The sequence below is a fragment of the Bos indicus genome, chromosome 13 (genome assembly GCF_029378745.1).
Source record: "Bos indicus isolate NIAB-ARS_2022 breed Sahiwal x Tharparkar chromosome 13, NIAB-ARS_B.indTharparkar_mat_pri_1.0, whole genome shotgun sequence".
NCBI classification, from domain to species: domain Eukaryota; kingdom Metazoa; phylum Chordata; class Mammalia; order Artiodactyla; family Bovidae; genus Bos; species Bos indicus.
In genome coordinates this window covers 64,527,754-64,548,195 of record NC_091772.1, presented here as the reverse complement: position 1 = coordinate 64,548,195, position 20,442 = coordinate 64,527,754, and the positions used below count along the sequence as shown (strand labels likewise).

General features: G+C 46.1%; 1 protein-coding gene across 1 annotated transcript in view; it reads right to left on the bottom strand.

The window, feature by feature from the left end:
- Positions 1–20,442, bottom strand: part of MMP24 (matrix metallopeptidase 24) — a 54,720-nt gene that overhangs the window by 17,353 nt on the left and 16,925 nt on the right. Inside the window, exons 2-4 of the mRNA XM_070801562.1 lie at positions 11,602–11,750; positions 6,640–6,756; positions 4,166–4,470 (exon numbers count right to left, since the gene is read on the bottom strand). Coding sequence (XP_070657663.1) covers positions 4,166–4,470; positions 6,640–6,756; positions 11,602–11,750 — 571 coding nt within the window. The remainder of the gene's footprint in view (positions 1–4,165; positions 4,471–6,639; positions 6,757–11,601; positions 11,751–20,442) is intronic.

The window sequence follows — 20,442 nt, the reverse complement described above, 5'->3', positions numbered from 1 at the left end:
CAAGAATACTGGAGTGGCTTGCCCTGCCCTCCTTCAGGGGATCTTCCCAACTCAGGAATCGAAACCACCTCTGTTGTATTGGCAGGCAGGGTTTTTGTTTTGTTTTGTTTTGTTTTTTAAACATCTAATTATTGATATTCAGGATAGACAGGGAAGAGAGATATGGTAAGAGTGCACCTAAGTCAGAGAAAGACAAGTATCATGATATTGCTTATATGTAGAATCTTCAAAATATAGGTACAAATGAATTTATCTGCAAAACAGAAATAGAGATACAGATGTAGAAAATAAACTTACAGTTACCAAGGGGTAAGAGTGGGGAGATTGGGATTGACATGTACACACTACTATATATAAAATAGATAACTAATGAGGACCATATAGCACAGGGAACTCTACTCAATTCTCTGTAATGGCCTATATGGGACAAGAATCTAAAACAGAGTGAATATACGTATAACTGGTTCACATCGCTGAAAACTTGAAACTAACACAACAGTGTAAATCAACTATACTCCAATAAAAAAGAAACAATTATATATAAAAAAAGTGAACCCGAATCTAGTTGAGTCTAACGCCTATACTCAGGACAAATGACCCAGTTTCTTCAACAGGTACAGGGACGAGAAAATCGAGGTGACTGGTAATAGAAAGTGTCTTAAGAGACGTGTCAACCATGAATGATGTGTGGATGCTGTTTGGATCCTGATGCAAGTAAACAACTGTAAAAGCCATTTTTAGGTGATTCAAGAAAATGAACAGATTGGGTATTGGATTTTTTTTAATTTTATTTTTGGGTATTGGATTTTTTTAAATTTTATTTTTGGTATTGGATTTTAAGACATTATTATTAATGTTGTTGGGTTTGATCATAATTTTGTGGTCGTGTTAAAAATAGTCTCTTAGAACTCAGGGGGTTCCCTGGTGGCTCAGATGGTAAAGAATCCACTTGCAATGCAGGAGACCCAGGTTCTATCCCTGGGTGGGGAAGATCCCCTGGAGAAGCGAATGGCAACCCACTCCAGTATTGTTGCCTGGGAAATGCCATGGACGGAGGAGCCTGGCGGGCTACAGTCCATGGGGTCACAGAGTTGGACACGACGGAGTGATTAACACTTTCACTTTTTTTTTTTTTACTTTTAGAACTTAGAGAATGAACTTATGGTTGCCAGTGGGGTAGAGTGGGAAGAGGGATAGACCGGAAGTTTGGGATTGACATGTACATGGTGTTATATTTAAAACAGGTAATCAACGAGGACCTACTGTAGAAAGAAATGTCTTTTAGCAAGAAGGAAAAAAAATCTGTTAGGGGTATGTATTGGGTTGACTAAAAAGTTCAAATGGGTTTTTCCATAACATCTTACAGAAAAATCCAAGTGAAATTTTTGGCCAGTCCAGTACTAGAGTATTTACAGATACAATGACACTGTATTTAAAATTTTCTTTAAAATATATATTAAAAAAAATCAAGGTAGGGGGAAGGTAGATGAATCAGTACTGATGTAATGTTGATAACTGCCGGATTAGGCTGATTGGTGCCTGGGGGCTCCTGTTATCATTCTTCCTACTTTGTGAGCGTGAAATTTTTCCTAACAGAAATTTAGAATAGAGAAGAAAGCCACCAAACAAAAAATTCCCAGGAAGCTGCCCTCAGTGCCCTCATTGAGTTTATGCAGAAATTAAACGAGATAACACGCAGGTGCTCAATCAATCCTGGTTCCTTTCGTCTCCTTCCAAAGGCTGTCCTTAGGCAATGGCTGCATTCTGGTTTCTAGCAGTCTATTACCGGGGTTATGAACTGCCTCTGTATAATTCATGCCTGGTTTTCCAGAGCAAAGTCTTGACTCCCATCCAAAGAAGACATGAGCTGTCTTGGAATTTCTGTCCGAATTGTTGGCTGTGGGTGACAGTGGGGTGGGACGGACAAGAGGGTGTCAGGATGGTGCCCATCCACTCCTCCCACACGCACCCCCGGAAGTTCTCTGGATTTGGGGACTGGCCCAAGGTCTCCACCAGCAAGGAGCATTGTAGAAGTGTCCACCCAGAGCTGGGAAGGGCAGGGCCGAGGAAGAGTGTCTTTAATCATTCATTTATCTCTCTCAGGGCTCTGACCGTTATCAGCTAGCAGTGCCTGGCACATAATGGGCAGGCAAAACTGTTAGTTCTCCTCTCTTCACACTTTATCAGCGAGCGCAGACCGCTGACTGGTTGACACTGATCCAAGAATAAGAAGGAGATAAAGAATAGGTGTTTGGAAAGCCGGGAAACACATTGAGGACACAAGGGAAGGAATGCCTGGACAGAGGGGATGGAGCTGGATGGGAAGAGGACTGAACAAGAGGGGAGGGGCCAGGGAAGAACGAGCGGCTTCATAGCGCTGGCCAGGCCACCCTGTGGATCACCCTCTGACACGCAGGCCAAGTCCGGGTCCCTGATCTATGCAACGATATGAAAAGCTTTCAAGGAGGTGGTCTGCAGCAGACACAGCCTCTGAGGAAATGGGCATTTAAAGGCTGCTCTCAGCCTGAAGCATCACCAAGGACAAAGAAATCACTAAGGATTCCCAAATTTAAGAATCAGAATCTCCAGGGAAAGGGCCTGGGAATCCACATTTATAATAAGAACCCCCAGTTGATTCTTATGATCAGGCAAGTTAGGGAAACTGCAGATTAAGATGGTGCTCCTTGAATGCCTACCTCAGAAGCCCTTGGGGAATTTATGAGACCATATGCAAATTCTCACGTGCAAATTCCTGACCCCAGAACCAGAGAATCAGAATGGCAAGAGGTCAGGGGCCTGCAGCCTGGAATCAGAATTCATAAAAAAAAGTTTCTAGGTGATTCTGGTATGCCCTACAGTGGGAGAGCCATGGAAACAGCATGGTGGCTAAGCTGGAGTCGACACACCCGGTTTGAAGCCTTATTTCCCCATTCAGCAACTGTGGGCCCTTAGTAGGGACCTTAGTAGGTTACTTACTGTTTCTCTACACCTCAGTTTATCTATCTGTAAAATGGGGATAATAATAATAACATATACATATTATATAGTATGTGGAAAATATTTGACATAGACCTTAGAATAGTAACATCCTGATTCTAACCTATTATAATCTAAAATAGAATCAAATCAAATCCTCTGTCCCTGTTCCCTCTAGATTCCTACTGATTTTCTTGGTACTTCTGCTACGTCCTTCAGTATAGTCCGCCTTGTGACAGGGTGACTTCTGTACACATCTGTCTTTCCCACTCCACTCTGGACTTCCAGAGGGCAGAGACTGTGTCTTTTTTATATTTTTATTATTTACATTTAAAAAATTTGTATTTATTTATTTAATTGGCCACGCTGTGTGGCATGTGGGATCCTGGTTCCCCGACCAGAGATCGAACCTGTGCCCCTGTTAACCACTAGACTGCCAGGGAAGTCTCCTTGGCAGTGTCTTTTTTAAATGTTCAAACACATGCGTCATGTTCTATTAGAGTCAGAAGAGGTCACCTAATCCAGACTCTCATTTGATAAATGAGGAGACTGAGGGTGAACGACTCACCCAGGTCACGTGGCCAGGTGGTTGAGCTTTAGTTGAGTCCCTGCAATGCCGCCTACTAGCTATGCCATATGAGCCTCAAACTCATCTTTAAAATGGGCATAATGATGTACACTTGCCTACTTACTAAGCAAGAGACTTACAAGTGAATACTGACGAGGAACTCTTGCAACCTGAGGAGTCTTGTTATTACTCCTACACAGAAGATGCTAGAGTAATTACAGGGCCTGTTATTCACCTGTGAGGTCGACGTAAGGGTGACTCAGTCATGTCTTCCCACAGCGTGGCCTTTGAAGTCTTCATCAGTCAGGCCAGAGCCTACCACTTTCAGCTTTAATCCCCATTTAACCTTTTCCTCCAGTCTCTGATCCATTCCTTTATCTTCTTAGTCATGGCCTACACTTCCTCCCGACTCCATTCAGTTAGACCACGAACCAAGTGATCTGACTCATCTCCCTGCTCCAGTGGATCGAGTGTTGACCGCAGTTCCCACCCTCTTAGGTTCTCAGCTGTTTGACAAGAATCTCTGGAAACCAGGTAACTCAACTATGGAATCCTCCAAGCTCCTCCTCAGGGCTTCTTTTCCTGACAGCCAAGCAATCCCCGGTCCCCTCATGACCTTACCATCATGGTTGGCATTTCCTAACGTCCACGGCTCGTCTGAGTCAAAGTGAGTGTCTCCACCAATCCCTGGACCAGGGAAATAGGCATGAGCCAGGAATCCCCCTTCTCCATCAAATGGGGAGCTGTCGCCATGGAAACCAGAGGCAAAGAAGATCATGATGTCCGCCTCCTTCCGGTCACTTTTGATCTCGTGGTATGGCACCTCTTCAAAGGTCAGCGGGGTCACCTTCTGCCACACATCGAAAGCCTGGCGAATAGCTTTCCGAGTGTCTAGCTCACCCACCTTTGGGGTGTAGTTGTGAATGCTGGTGAGAGAGGGGAGAAACCACAGGGAGGAACAGACAGGAAATTAGAGACTAGCAGAGCTAAAAGGAACATGAGAAGCTGTGTGGGCCTAGAATTCTGCTGAGGTAGCCCAGGGATTGAGGAAGAGGCTGGGTAGACAAGGCTCTGGGTCCTCGCCCTGCCTTTTACTCGGTGTTTTTGTATTTGATCTCTGAAAAAGACTATGTTGAATTTGTAGGAAAAAATCAAGTTGGTGCATGGCATTTCCTAATTTTTAAGTTTTTCTCCCAATACATAAAATATGTACATTTATAAATGTTATAAAAACTCTTACACTGTAGAGAGTTTAGTGGAACATCCCTTTCTTTGAAAGGGGGTGGGGGAAGGAGAGGGTGGGACAAACTGAGAGAATAGCACTGATGTACATACACTACCATAGCTAGTGGGAACCTGCTATATAGCACAGGCAGCTCAGTTCGGAGCTCTGTGTTGACCTAGAGGGGTGTGATGAGGGAGGCTGAAGAGGGAGGGGATATATGTGTGTGTGCTCAAGTTGTTTCAGCTGTATCCAACTCTTTGTGACCCTATGGTCTGTAGCCTGCCAGGCTCCTCTGTCCATGGGATTCTCCAAGCAAGAATACTGGAGTGGGTTGCCATGCCTTCTTCCAGGGGGTCTTCCCGACCCGGGGATTGAAACTGTTTCTGTTTATGTCTCCTGCATTGCAGGCGATTCTTTACCCAATGAGCCACCTGGGAAGCCCAGATATGTATACCTATAGCTGATTCACGTTGCTGTACAGCAGAAACTAACACAACATTGTAAAGCAATTATACTGCAGTTGAAAACGTTTTTTAAGTCTTTGGCCCCCAACTACTACTATGTGTCTACCCAGAAGCTAGTATAGGGTGGCATCTGATTGAATCAGTTATGTGGGGTTACTGTATCCATATTGCATGGTTCTCCCTGATGGAGCATCACCACTTCTGGTTGCTCTGTCCCATGAACACCTGGGGCAAGGACTATTCACTCATTCTACAGATAAGGAAACTGAAGCCCAGAGAGGTTGCAGGATATAAGGTAAGGTCAGAGCTCAGTTAGGAGCCAGTTCTTTCTCTTCATCCACTCTACCTCTTCTGGAGGACTCTAAGAGTCCATCCGGTTTCTAACCCAGATTCTTCTTAAGTTTCCTTCTCTTGTCAGATTTCTGAAAAATTCTGTTCTGGCCTCTACAGCTTGTGAACAGGAGAGCCCTTGTAAGTTAGTAAGTGTTAGTCACTCAGTCCTGTCTGACTCTTTGTGATGCTATGGACTGTAGCCCACCAGGCTCCTCTGTCCATGGAATTCTCCAGGAAAGGGTACTGGAGTGGGTAGCCATTCCCTTCTTCAGGGGATCCTCCTGACCCAGGGATCAAACCTGGGTCTCCTGAAGTGCCGGCAGATTCTTTACTGTTTGAGCCACTAGAGAAGCCCCAGGAGAACCCTTAGCTCAACTCTGAAGATCTCTGTCTTAGATCCTACTCCTGAACCCAGGGGATCCACCTGAGATGGAATCAGAAACTTGAGAGGTGGCAACCAGGGCGCAGCCAAGCCTGTACTATGCCTGGCCCTGGATCCACCCCATCTGAATCCAGATGTCTGCATCGCCTGTGATGGGCTCCAGCATCCCTGCCTGTGGTCACTGGTCTGACCTGGAGCCTGCTCCTGCTTTGCCCGTGGTTTCCCCAAAAGGGATAACGCTGTTGCAGTTCAGCCCCCAGCTCTTTACAGTCCTTAAGAAACAACTGGAACTCTATGCTGGGAATCTCAGCTGAAGTCCATCAATCAGGCCAAGTCGGGAAGGGATCCAGATGAGAGGGAGTGGGGTTTGGCAAGCGGTGGTAGGGAGGATGAGTTCAGCCACGGTTCTTTAGCCCAGGTGAAAGTTATCAGACAAGTCATATCCCACTTTCCGTAACTGAAAATGCTAGGAATCTAAACAGAACATAATTCATCAGCCCCTAAAGGACCAAACAAACCTGAAGTTGGAGACCCAGCAATCACTGGATGCTACAAGAAAGACAAAGTCATAGGCTCTTAGAGCCAGGCCCTGATCACAGACCCTCCGACAGTGTGAACTTCAGAAACTCAGGCCAGGAAATGACTGAGAGAGGGTGGAGCCGATGCCAGGGAGGAGGGGGCGGCGAGGCACCTGTAGGTGATGTGTTTCTGCCTCCATTTCTGTCCCGTCAGGGCGTAGCGCTTGTGTCTCCGCCTTCGGCTCAAGTGTGGGTGATCTGGGACACCACACCGGGGTTTCTTCATCCACCTGGGCAGAGAGAGGACACACATCCACATAGACGCTGTGGCCACTGGACACTCTAGGAAGGCACTGCAGCATCCCTGGTCCCAAGCTGAATGGCAACGTGCACACAACCTAAACTCTGGGCCCCTGGCTCTGATGGGGTCCCCAACAGGAACACCATCGATTGTTCGTCTGTTCATTCATTCCTAACTGAATACGAAGAAGCACTGCTGCGTGACAGACTCGGAGTCAGAAGACATGGGCTTGCTAGTTCCAACTCTGCCACTAATCGCACGAGTCCAGGCCAGTGACTGAATCAATGTGAGCCTCAGCCTCCTCATTGGCAATGCGAGAATTACAGTTCTCCCTGGTCTTAGCTTGTGCGGAGCCTTCAAGGAGGGAGTGCCTGTGGACATGCTCTGTGTGTGAAATCAGATCACATCACTCTCTGCTTTAAAACTACCAATCACCTGGAATAAAATAAAAATTCCTCACCTTGGGACTTCCCAGGGGGTCCAGTGGTTAAGACTCCACGCTCCCAGGTTTGGTCCCTGGTCTGGGAACTAGATCGCACATACTACAAAGTTCACACGTAGCAAGTAAAGGTCCTGCATGCCGCAATGGAGATTAAAGATCCCGAGTGCCGCAGCTAAGACTCAGAGCAGTCAAGTAATTACATATTTAAAAGCAATCAAAACAAACTCCTCGCCTTGGCCCACAGCCCCCACATGATCTGCGATCACCCCTCTACCAGGCACCTTATCCCCTTCCTCACGTCCACTCTGCTCCAGCTCCAGCGGCCTCCCTGCTGTGCCTTGAGCATCCTAAGGTCATTCCAATTCAGGGTGTTTGCATTTGCTGTGTCCTCTGCTTGCCATGCTCTTCTTCACACGGTTTGTTCCCTTACTTTATGAAGGTCTCCACTCAAATGTCACCCCTTCCAAGAGGGCTTCCCTGCCACCTTATCTAAAATAATAGCCTCCCCCCACTATCCCACCTCTAACTGTTTACCCAGCTTGATTTTGCTTCATGGCCTTTATCACTGCCTGAAATGACATCTTATATTAGCTTGTTGTTTATCCTCTGTCTCTCTTACCTGATTCTAAGGTCCATGAGGGCGGGAACCTTGCCTGTATTCCCAGTGCCATCACAGTGCCTGATTTAGGAGGTGTTCAAGGGTGATGGTTGAATGAATGAATGAGAACTAGCCCATGGCAAAAAGGCACAGCTTGGAAAACAGTAAATTTTATATTACTCCAGATGTTCAAAAAGTGGCTGAACAACTGTAGAACTTAGAGTGTAGTTATCCACAGCACTTAACTACATTGTACTGTGATTTGGAATCTATTAGTTTATTGCCTCGAATAAATAGTAAATTTTCTGAGGACAGGAATGAGTCATATTCATCATCCTGTCCTTAGAAGCTAGCCTTGTGCTAGGAGCTAAGTAAATCCTGATGACTGTTATCAGTTAAGTTGCCTTAGGGAACAGTGAGCCTGGGACCTCTTTGGAGATGTGAACTAGGGGCCCGGGTAGGAGATTTAAAAGATCATGGCTGATTGGGAGGGTCACCCTGCATCTCATGTCCCTTTGTCGCCCTAATGACCAGCTCTCTGAACTAGAGATTGAGATCGCTGCGGGGAAACTGTCTGACCTCATTTCCTCATTTCTAGCGGTTGAAAGCAGTTGCCTTTGGCAATAGAGAGGAAAGGAGACAGAATATTTTAACCAAATATTAAAAGCCCCTTGAGGGACTTAACCAGGTCCCACTCATTTTGTATCTACCTCACCTAGAATGTCCACACTCAGAAATTAATAATAAAAGACTAAATAGTGACGATAACAGGCATTGATATAAATGTGTATAATTTTCAGTGTTCATTCTCCTTTTTAAAAAAATTAATTTGAGGGACTCCCTGGTGGTCCAGTGGCTAAGTCTCTGGGCTCCCAATGCAGGTGGCCTGGTTTTGTTCCCTGGTTAGGGAACTAGATCCCACATGGTGCAACTAAGAATTTCCCCATACCCCAACTAAAGATCCTTCGTGTTGCAACCAAGACCCTCACAACCAAATAAATAAATATTAAAATAAAATAAAAAAACAAATTTGGTTCTCAAAGCAACTCTGTGAAGTAATCAGAAATGACTGACCCCAATTTTACAGACAAGGCAAAAGATACACAGAGAACACCAGTAACTTGCAAAATTCAAGTTACTGGGTTAGGGTTAGGGTGAGGCAGGACTGGGACTCTGTTGAATGAATAAATGAACTTTCAACTAATGTACCTGAACAAACAAAAGTTGGGGTTTTTCTTTTCTTTTTCCCTCTGCTTAGCACTAGGTTGGGTTAGAGGAGCTATGTTTGTTGAACGAATGAAGGAGTGAATAATGTGTGACACTTCCCAAGGCAGACACTCAAAAATAATCCTCTGAGGGGCTGATCTAGCTTCCTTTCACTGAGAGTCCCTGGGAAGAGACCCAGGAGGCACCTTTGCTACAGCAAGGTGGAGCTAGACCTCTCTCAGCTCAGAGAGAGGCAACGACACCCGAGCTCACAAAGCTGGAGCTGAAACGAAGGTCTCCAAGTTCTCCCCACAAACATGCTCCCTACTCAGGTCTGGGATTAATTACCTTCTCCCTTCCTGTGCCTCCAAAACAGAGCCCCCCAACCCCACCCTCCTTCCTACAAAGAGGGGTGCAGAGCAGAGCGGCAAGTGGGAAACGCCAGCCCCCTCCCTCCGCCTCCTCCTCTTGCTGCCACCTGCCACTCCCTGAATCCGGTCCAGCGGGCCTGGGGCTTCTGGAACAGAGTGAAACCCAGGGCCAGGTGGTGCCTCAGCAGAGCCACCAGTGCTGCAGCCACAGGAGGCGCTGCCATGAGGCCTGAGCAAAGCCCTCAAAATAACCTCGGCTTGGAAAGGGCCGGGCTCCCCAGGCCGCAGGCCCACGGCGTCCACTCACTCACAGCATCACAGGAGCCATCAAGTGTATTGTCTCAGGGGTTTACAACCTCACAATCAGAGGATCTGAGGCACAGGAAATGTTCTTACGGGACTATGGGATCATAAAACCCCAGACTCACCAAATTTTATTTGAAAGCTTGAGGCTTAGAATAATGGTATCTAGAATCGGAGAGTCAAAATCCAACATTTCCCCTCCATCCCCCCCCTCCCTCCCCCAACCCCTTCAGTAAATGAGCAAGCTGAGACCTAGAGAGATGATTACCTCAAGGAGTGACTCACCCAAGGGGTGGATTGATCCTGGATCCACCACTGGCTGCATTTCCTGTTCTCTGCCAGCCGCCTACTTGCCTGCATCCTCCCTAAGCCCTGCTCTCTCCTTCCACCTGAGTTCGGGTACCCCCCACCGCCCTCCCCCAACCCCCCACCCCCACCCCCACCCCCGCGAGGAAACTCTTTCCAAGCTCTTGGCCGTGCCTTCCTGGCAGTATGGCTTTTCCTTTTTATGTCTTTTTTAAAAAATCTTTTTATTTTGTATCGGGGTACAGCCGATTAGCAATGTTTTGACAGTTTCAGATGAACAGCGAAGGGACTCAGCCATACATATACACATATCCATTCTCCCCCTCAAACTCCCCTCCCGTCCAGGCTGCCACACTTACACTGAGCAGATTTCCCTCTGCTATATAGTAAGTCCTCGTTAGTTATCCATTTTAAACACAGCAATGTAAACATGTCAGTAACGGCTTTTCTTAAATAGCTTTAATAACTTTCATGGCTATTCCTTGGAGACAAAAAAAACTCAACTCTCTCCCATCTTAAATAAAAATTCATCCCTCTCTAGCCACATCTATTCCTCCTTTCCTTCACTGTCAGCATTTTTTTTGAGGGGGCGGGCAGGCTTATGGGATCTCAGTTTCCCAACCAGGGATTGAACCCAGGCCACGGCAGTGAAAGCCTGGAGTCCTAACCACTGGATCAACAGGAAACTCCCACTGCTCAGCTTCTTGACAGTTGCCCCTATGTTTGCCATCGCCACTCCTCACCTCTCCTCCGTATCGCAATCTGACTTTGCTGCCATCATTCCACGGAGGTTTCAACGCCCTCTTTGTTACTAAACTCAGCAGACACCTTTCAGCCTCCTGTTTGACCACCTCGACAGCTGACCCTGCTGACCATCCCCCCCTGCCCCCCACAATGGCCATGGTATCCCTGCCGGGCTTCCTCCACTTCTCAGGTGGCTCCTTCCCCTGGGGGTTCCACCCTCGTCACTCTTCTCTCCCTCCTCTTTATCTTCTCCTTGAGTATAAAACCATCTGTGTGGTTTGGCCTACTTGTCATTATCTCTTAAGTATCTCCCTGAGATTCAGTGTTTCCTTCTGAGTTCTAGACTAGCAGCGCTAGCTGATGGTGTTTTTCACTAAATGGGGAGCCTCTGGAGCACAGGGATCAAAGGACCAAGCCCACTGCCCAGCACATGCAGACATTCAGCAAATGTTTAATAAATGGGAAAAGTGGAACAAGACTTGCCATCATTATTCTAGAATTTCCTGTATCTAGTGAGATGTGTACATCTCAGGGATGCCAGAAGGGTGACTCACAGACCCACAAGTTATTAGAATCAGAGGAGATTTAAGGCCACCTATAACCAAACCCTTTACTGTGCTGATAGGGAAACTGAGGCCCAGAAGGGTCAAGAGTCTTGTCCAAGGTCACACAGCAAGTTTACGGCAGAACACATCCCCAGCTCACGTAAGAGAGGGCACCTTGGGGTATGCCCTTCCAGCTGACACTCAGGAGTGGGAGATAGGAAGGTAGAATGGGTAGGGTATACAGATGAGGCCATGACAAATGTGAACCCAAACGTAACTCTGAGAAGTTCAAAGGCACAATGTCCTGTGCAAATCTTACTCAATTGTTGTCTGATCCAACACGCCGGTGACGGGGATCCCGTAAAACTGCTGCATCGTGGCGACTGCTGACTGTAAGGCCTTCCCTGAGTGCAACGCAGATGACCGTGAGTCATAGGGCAGCAGATAGCCATAGGACTTTAACCAGTTCTGAAAGACACGCCAAAAGAAAAGAATGCATCATTCGGGGAAGGCTCATCTGCCCTTGAAACTAGGGACCATTTTACCCAAGGGACTAAAGGACTCATGTTCTGATTTCTGTCTCCTTCACTCCCTCCTGCAGATGCTGTCAAATGAAGCTCCAAAAAACACAGCTCTTGTTGGCTTACTCTTCTGCTATCAAGCTTCCGTTGAATTTCTGTTGGCTATGGAATAAAGATTAAAATGCCTTCTAGCCTTTCCAGCACCCCGTCTCTTTACCATGTACTCAGTGGTTTCCACTGACTAGACATGCAAGAGGACCAGAGCAGTCCATTCTCTGAAGCAGAGTGACTTGATGAACACTGAGCTCCCCAGACACCCGCTGTATCTAGAGACAGAGTCTGCCTTAGGAACCTTTTGTAGAATTATCTGTAGATAATAGATTATCTGTAGATAATGAAATTATCTACAGTCTTCATTGCTAATCCCTCCAAAGAAGTAAGCTATTATTAATAAATAGAAACAAAATAAACCAGGGTATTAATTTATATATAACTACATAAATATGAGCATAGAAAAAAGTCTAGAAGGGCACACATAAAAAATAATATAGCTTCGTAAGAGAATTCTTTGCTTTTAGGAAATATACACTGAAGTGTTTCAGCTTACATAAGGATGCAATGCATGAAGTCTGCAACATTTTCTTTAACAGATTCAGGGAAAAAATTAGAGAAAGAGAGAGGGGAGAGAGGGGAAAAAAAATGTGGTAGGATGTTAAGAGATGGGGAATCTGGGTGAAAGGTGTTTAGGAATTCTTTGTCCCATTCTTGAAAACTTTTTTGAAAGCCTGAAATAATGTAAAAAAAAATTTTAATAAAAAAGGAATGAATGTGATTAGCCTTTGTTATAATATCATGGGGGACTTCTTTTTTCTGTGCTTATCTAAGGGTTATGCATGGAGTCATTAAAAAAAAAAAGGAGATAAACTTTAAAAGGGCAAGAGAATCTGAAAGTAGCTTGGATGAAGAAGTTCAGACAATGAATCTGAAGGTTGGAAAAGTAAAGATGAGTATTTTCACTGACCAGCTAGAAATTAGAGGACCGGGAAATATCTGTGGCATTAATTGGAAAATGAAGAAAACATCCGTGCATCTATGGAGCCCACAAGCATGTCCTGTAGAGAGTGCACGTACACGCTCGTCTCTAAGTCACATGGAAACTGCCGCCCATCCTCAGAAGATTATCTTGAACACCAAGTGAGCAAATGAAGAGAAAAGACCTTAAGAAGCTGTATTAATGCTCTTCCCATCTACAGTTTTGTTTCTTTTTAAAAAATATTATTTATTTATTTGGCTGCACCAGTTCTTAGTTGTGGCACGTGGGATCTTCCATCTTCATTGTGGCCATATGGAATCTTTTTTTTTTTTTAGTTGCAGCATGTGAACTCTAAGTTGCAACATGTGGGTCTGTTCTTCCATCAGGAATTGAACCTGGGCCCCCTGCATTCCCCACTGCACTGGGAGCGCTGAGTCTTAGCCACTGGACCACCAGGGAAGTCCTCATAATTTTGTTTCTTTGTTTCTATATGAACATCTTATTGTGGCTGTGTCTGTTATGACAAGTCAAATCAAATCATTTTGGGAAGGAGGCAGACCAGAAACTATAAATAAGTTATTATTTATTTCACCAAGGAGGCTGTCACATCTTCACTGCCTTGTGATGAAATCCATCTGACTGATTAAGAACAAAATAGTCAGAATAATAAAGTCTTAAAACATCCCCAAGAGAGCGACAGCTTTACTCTTTCATCAGAGATCTACAACCTGTTTTTCATTCTAAATTTTGGCACAGGGTTTCAATACTTCTTGTGCTTCCCCCAGTGCTGAATCTCTGTCATGCCTTTGTATGTTTTCCCCCTGTATGCCTGGCATACTTCTTAGTTTGGCAAAAATCTTTCATTATTTTAAGGTTAAGCCTATAAATTAGGCTTAGTCTTCCCTTAGGAAGTCTCCCTAAGGAAGACCTTAGTCTTCCCTCTGGAAGACTTACCTCACTCCCTAGCCCGGTACTTTCCCCCTCTTCTGTATTCCCTAAATCCCCTGTTATAGACAGTGTAGTTCTTGGAATATTGCTGCTGCTAAGTCACTTCAGTTGTGTCTGACTCTGTGCGACTCCCCATGGAGTTCTCCAGGCCAGAATACTGGAGTGGGTAGCCATTCCCTTCTCCAGGGGATCTTCCCAACCTAGGGATCAAACCCAGGTCTCCTACATTGCAGGCAGATTCTTTACCAGCTGAACCACAGGGAAGCCCAAGAATACTGGAGTGGGTAGCCTATCCCTTCTCCAGGGGATCCTTCCAACCCAGGAATCGAACCGGGATCTCCTGCATTGCAGGCGGATTCTTTACCAACTGAGCCAGCAGGGAAGCCCTCTTGTAATATTGGGCTCCAATCATTACTGTATTTATGAGACTCTGAACTCCTCCAGGGAAGGGTCCATGTTTTACTCATCTCCATATCTGGTGCCCAGGGATCCCCTGACACAGTAGTTGATCATTGTGTCCATTTAATGAACATTACCGGGCATGGACTACCTAGTAGGCACTGTGCATGGCTCCTGGAATGCAAAGACGAATAAGGAGCTCACCGACCAACAAATAAACCCATCATGAAAATACAGCACTAAAAATCAGATGTGTAGAGTTCCATAGAAGAACAAAGTAGGGGGCATGTTATTCACATGGAAGGGTGGGGATGGGGAGCAAGGGGAACTCGGGGGAGGCTTCCAGGTGGTGGTGGTATCTCAATCTTTTTAAAATTAATCACTTTCTGGCTGTGCTGGGACTTTGTTGCTGCACATGGGCTTTCTCTGGCTACAGCAAGCGGGAGCCACTCTCTGGTTGCGGTGTGAGGGCTTATTGCGGTTGCTTCTCTTGTTGCAGAGCATGGGCTCTAGAGCATGTGGGCTTCAGGAGTTGTGACACATGAACTTAGTCACTCCAAGGCATGTGGAATCTTCCCGGACCAGGGATTGAACCTATGTCCCCTACATTGACAGGTGAATTCTTAACCACTGGACCACCAGGGAAGTCCTGAGCTAGGGCTTGAAGGATATGTGCAATTACCTGGAGGTGCTGGAGAGCATGGCACATTCTGAGCAGTATTTAAAATGGTGGGAACTTGGGGAAGAGGAGTATGGTGATGAGTGGAGAGGATTGGAAAGGAGGGAAGTGGAGAGAGATGATACACTATTAATTATCTTTTTACAAAGTGGACAAATCACAGAGAATCACTTGTGACTTGACCATGGTCTCGGATTAGCCAAAAAAAAAACCATCTGGAAATGGACACGACAGGGCAACTGACAAGTTACCTGTTCATTCATCAAGCTCCAACTTCTATTCCCAGGTCAGTTATGTCATCAAAGTATTAAATCCCTGTACCATGTTACTCAGCCCTTTCCAGCCAGAAGGCCGCATTATGTTCTTCACAGAAACTTCATTGAAGAATTGTTGGATTGGATAAACAGGGCGCTATCATGGGAAAGAGGCACAAAGTTCTGAGGTTGAATCCCAGTTCATCACTTGCCAGCTGTGTGCCTTTGGGCAAATCGAGCATCAGTTTCCTTATTTGTGGGCTTCCCTGATGACTCAGATGGTAAAGAATCTGCCTGCAATGCAGGAGACCTGGGTTTGATCCCTGAGTCAGAAAGATCCCCTGGAGAAGGGCATGGCTACCCAATCCAGTCTTTTTTCCTGGAAAATTCCTGGAGGAGCCTGGCGGGCTACAGTCCATGGGGTCACAAAGAGTTGGACACGACTGAGCAACGAACACTTTCCTTATCTGTAAAATGTAAACAGTGACCCTCCTCTACAAGATTGCTGTTAAGCCGAAGTGATCGAACGTACCTGACATAATCACTCAAAAGTGACTCGTTTATTATCCCCTTGGATGGTGTCTCTGTTACCTTTCGTAAAATCAAGGTGGAAAACACGGTCTTTGACTCCTTCTCTGCCTTTTGAAGTCTGGTTATCCTGCCCTCCCCCTGGACCAAGAGCCACCGTGAGGGTGCTATGGGGGGGCAGCGTGTCCACCTGCTCTCGGTGAGCTGTGGGGCTGACCACCTCTCACACAGCACCGGGAGCACTGCGTGCAGAGAACTGACAGCTGACTGGAGTCGTTCTCTTCGCCCTGTCACTCGGCTTTACTGAGACCAAACACAGTCCCTCTCCATCAAGCTTTACCTTGAGGAAAACGGCGTCTCTACAGGAGATTCTGTGTGCTTTCTGGTTTCAGCAAATGCGTATTGGGTAACCCAGTGGTTCTCCTCTTTGGCCTTTCTGCTGGGAATCTTTTGGTCAAATTTATCACATAAGTGTGGAACACGGTGATGCTTGCAAGTTGCTGTTATTTTTTCATTTTTCTGACCACTAAGTTGTGTTTCATCCTTAAAAATCTTACTTAAAAAGATTGTTTCACTCTGTAAACTGCCTCAAACCCTTCCCAAAAGAGGTGTGGTACCAGTCTAAAATCCAATTCCTCCTTATTTGTGGACTCCATTAGTTAATTCTCTTAAAATCCAATTAGGATGAATTACAGTGTCTGGGAAATAGCTAAAGAACTATTAAAAAAAAAACACTAAGGGGAAGGTTTTTTTAAAAAAAATTATTTATTTTTGGCTGTGTTGGGTCTTAGTTGCGACACTCAAGATCCTCCTTGGAAAATCTGGGCTCTGTGGTTTGCCACATGCAGACTTAGTTGCCTCGAAACATGTGGGATCTTAGTTCTCTGATCGGGATTGAACCTGTGTCCCATGCATTGGAGGGACGATTCTTAATCACTCTGGATCACCGGGGAAGTCCCGGCGGGGAACTTTGGACAGAAGCTTCCAACAAACTGGTCAACAGAGTATTTTTCTGAGCACCTGCCTTCAAGCTAGTATGGAATTTGACAATTTTCTCCCCTCCTGTCCTCATTACTATGATATTGTAGGAGACAGGGAACAGAGAATTTTTGGCATAAACTCTCTTCTAAAATTTGGGGGGATTGAAAGGAGCTCCTAGTTGGTAAAGGGCAACCAGGTTTACCAAGCTCCTTTTTTGGATATTCAAGCAAAGTGTTAGTCTCTCAGTAGTATCTGACTCTTTGTGACGCTATGGACTATAGCCCTCCAGGCTCCTCTATCCAAGGGATTCTCCAGGCAAGAATACTGGAATGAGTAGCCATTCCCTTCTCCAGGGGATCTTCCAGACTCAGGGATTGAACCTGGGTCTCCCGCATTGCAGGCAGATTCTTTACCATCTGAACCACCAGGGAATTCAAGCAAGGAGCATCTTGAAGCCAAGCAGGAGCTATTATGAAGGTCACAGGGTCTAGCTCGGCAGTGTCGGGAGTTAGGATCTAAGTACTCAGACGTTGGCCAATGTCTAGGTTATGGACAAACACTGGAATGGATCTGCCTTCTCTGGGTTCTGCTTCCTTCCCAGGTTCACTGGGGACAATCTTCAGGCTCAGGGGCAGACCCCTAAGAGCAGACATGGGAGCAGAAAGGTCTGGCCAAATGACAGCTCTAAGTCAGGGTCATTGAGATTGGACCTGGTGTGTGTGTGTGTGAGCGGGTGGGAGTGTGTATATTACAAGGTGGGAGGCTAAAGACTACGCATTAGGGACCAGACAACTTCCGCTGTTTAACCCTGTCTCTACTATTTACCTGCTGTGACTCAGACAATCCTCTGACTTCTCTGAGCAGAAGTTCCTGACGTTGAAGCAAGTCTTCTACACTGCAGTCATCCCTGATCCAGAACACTCTCTGCCCATTCACACTTCCAGGCTATTCCTGCTGCCAACAGAGCCCATTCTCTTTAGGTATGCTAGCAAACTCATCCTTCAAAGTCCAGCTGAAATGTCACCTTCTTTGGAAAACCTTCCTAGGCTCTCCCTGGCAGAGCTAGTGGGCAACCCCCTTCCCCCCTGCAGTGCTTAATTCTCTGCTGCTCTAAACACAACTTCCACAGTGTATCACACCGTTGGTTGATGTTTTCCTCACTAGATTGGTTCCCAAGGAGCAGAGACTGTCATATTTATTTTTATATCTGCTACAGTACTTAGCACTGTGCCTGACATAATAAATAATCAGAGTGAGTGAATTAAGGAATGAATTAACAGTTGGTCTAGGAGGTACTGTCTGTGTACCCACGAAGGGATTTCATCTAGGGAGGTTTAATGAGTAATACACACGAAAGCACTAAGCACAATCCATGGCATCGATTCGTTGCTGAAAAAACTATTTGCTGAAATTCCATCTTTTGTGGTTTGACTTTGCTTGAAGAGGCAACAGGCTCCATGGTCCCAATCAAAACAAGATAAAATTCGCTAAAGGAAAGAAGCCCCATTCAATGCTAAACAGAATGACCTAACTTTCATCTTTTTACACCTGGACCCATTAATCCACCACCAGCCACGTCAGAATTCTAAACTTTACAGCTCAGTTAACTAACTCTAAGACGACGTCTGTCACCCTTTAAGTGCTGAAAGAGGTGTCAACCCACAGGAAAGTGAGAAAGATCTCAGAGTGCGATCGGAGACCAAAATAGCTGGGCTGAGCCGGAGAGAGATGCAGTGATCACAAGCAACACCGCGTGATTGGTCCGCAGGCCAGAAGGCGGGATTTTGGTTCGGGCGAAGCCTAAGCTGAGAAGCGGAAGCTGAGACGTCGAGCGGTAGTGGCAGGCAAAGGAGAGAGTGGAGAATAACAAGGAGAAAAAAAAGTGGCCTGGAGTGGGAAGGGAGCGGCAGACAGCAGAGGCGGTGGTGAGATTAGAAGTGTCAAAGGAGGTGGCCAGAAGCAGATCAACTGGCGTGCTGCCGTTTGCTCTTGGCAAACAGAGATGGCCATGGGGGAGGAGAGAGATGGATGGGCCAAGACAGGGTGTCTCCTGGGGGTGTTCAGGAGCCTCACACCTGGTTGGGCAAACCAGACTGTACAGGCACGGAGCAGGGGGATGATTAAGATCCGGTGTTTGGTCAGGAACACAGAGGGTGAGAAGGTAATATCAAAAAGGTCAGAGGCAAAGTCTACAAAGAAGGGACAGGCAGGAAGGTATCAAAATTGGAAGCATGGACTGGAATGAGAAACAATCAAAGCTCCTGATCAAAGAGTTGGGGCAGCTGAGGTCATAATCTAGGGTGACGATGCAGGTCCAAGTCCAGTTCTAGAAGTTGCAGATGCAGTGAGCGCATGCTAAGTTGCTTTTGTGTCCGACTCTTTTCAACCCGATGGACTGTAGCCCGCCAGGCTCCTCTGTCCATGGGATTCTCCAGGCAAGAATACTGGAGTGGGTTGCCATGCCCTCCTCTAGGGGATCTTCCCGACCCAGGGATCAAACCAGGGTCTCCTGTGTCTTCTGCATTGGCAGGTGGATTCTTTACTGTTGAGCCATGGGGAAGCCCTGTAGATGCAGATAGACAGGGACAAGCTAGAGCATGACTGAGGAAGAGTGGTCAGGAAAGTGAGGCAGACATTCATAGGAACTGTAGCCCAGGAGGAAAGATGAGGGATGTTTAGGCTGGAGAAGGGAGGGCTGCAGGGGATAGGACTGTCTTTAAAAAGCCAAATGGCTGTGGATGAAGGAGATTTATTCTCGTTGGCACAGAGGGCCAAGCTAAGATCAGCACAGATCACAGGACATAGATCCAGACTCACAAAAATAAACTACTTTTTAATAGAGATGTTCTATTGCGTTGGCCAAAAAGTTCATTTGGGTTTTTCTATAACATCTTATGGAATTATAAATCGTACTATAATTATAGTAACCACAATAACGTTGTTTTAGTCGCTAAGTTGTGTCTGACTCTTTTGTGACCCCACCCCCACCCCCGCCATGGACTGTAGCCCACCAGGCTCCTTTGTCCATGAGATTTCCCAGGCAAGAATACTGGAGTGGGTTGCCATTTCCTTCTCCAGGGGATCTTCCAGAGTCAGGGATCGAACTTGAGTCTCCTACATGGCAGGCAGATTCTTTACCACTGAGCCACCAGGGAAGCCCCAAAATGACAACAGTTACTATTATTAGAACATTTATTATATACCTGGCACTGTACCAGGCACTCCAGACTGCAACAACCCCACAAGGTAGGAATTATGATCCCCAGTCTGCAGATGAAGAAACTGAGGTTCAGAGAGGTTAAATAACTATCCAGAGCCACAAAGCTAATAAGTGGCAGGATTCAAACTCAAGTTTTACCTGAAACCAGGCATTTCATGCTATCAGGTCACTAGTCAAGTGTCCCGTTCCCCTTTCAGGACTTTCTGGACCTCACGCTCCTACAGAGCAATGCCTGATCTCAGATCAGAGTATGCTCAATACCCTTTGGCTAGATTCCTATGCCAGGCTATGGCATCAAACCAGAAGCTTCTTATGACCCAGGTTTCCTCCCTCTCCTTGGCCCACATTGTCTTTTACCAAAGAACTATTGGCTCTGCCTCCTAAACATCAACTTTGTTTCCATCTATCTGTTCATTCAGTAAGTCTTTACTGAGGACCTACTTACTGAGGACCTCCATGTCCCAGGCATGTGGTCTGGGCTCTGGGATAGAACATCAGACAAAAACACCACTCTCTTTACTTTCTAGCTACAGTCTCACGGACGAGCCATGTCACAGTCAGTGCTATGAAAAATAAAGCAGGGTGAGGATATGGCGA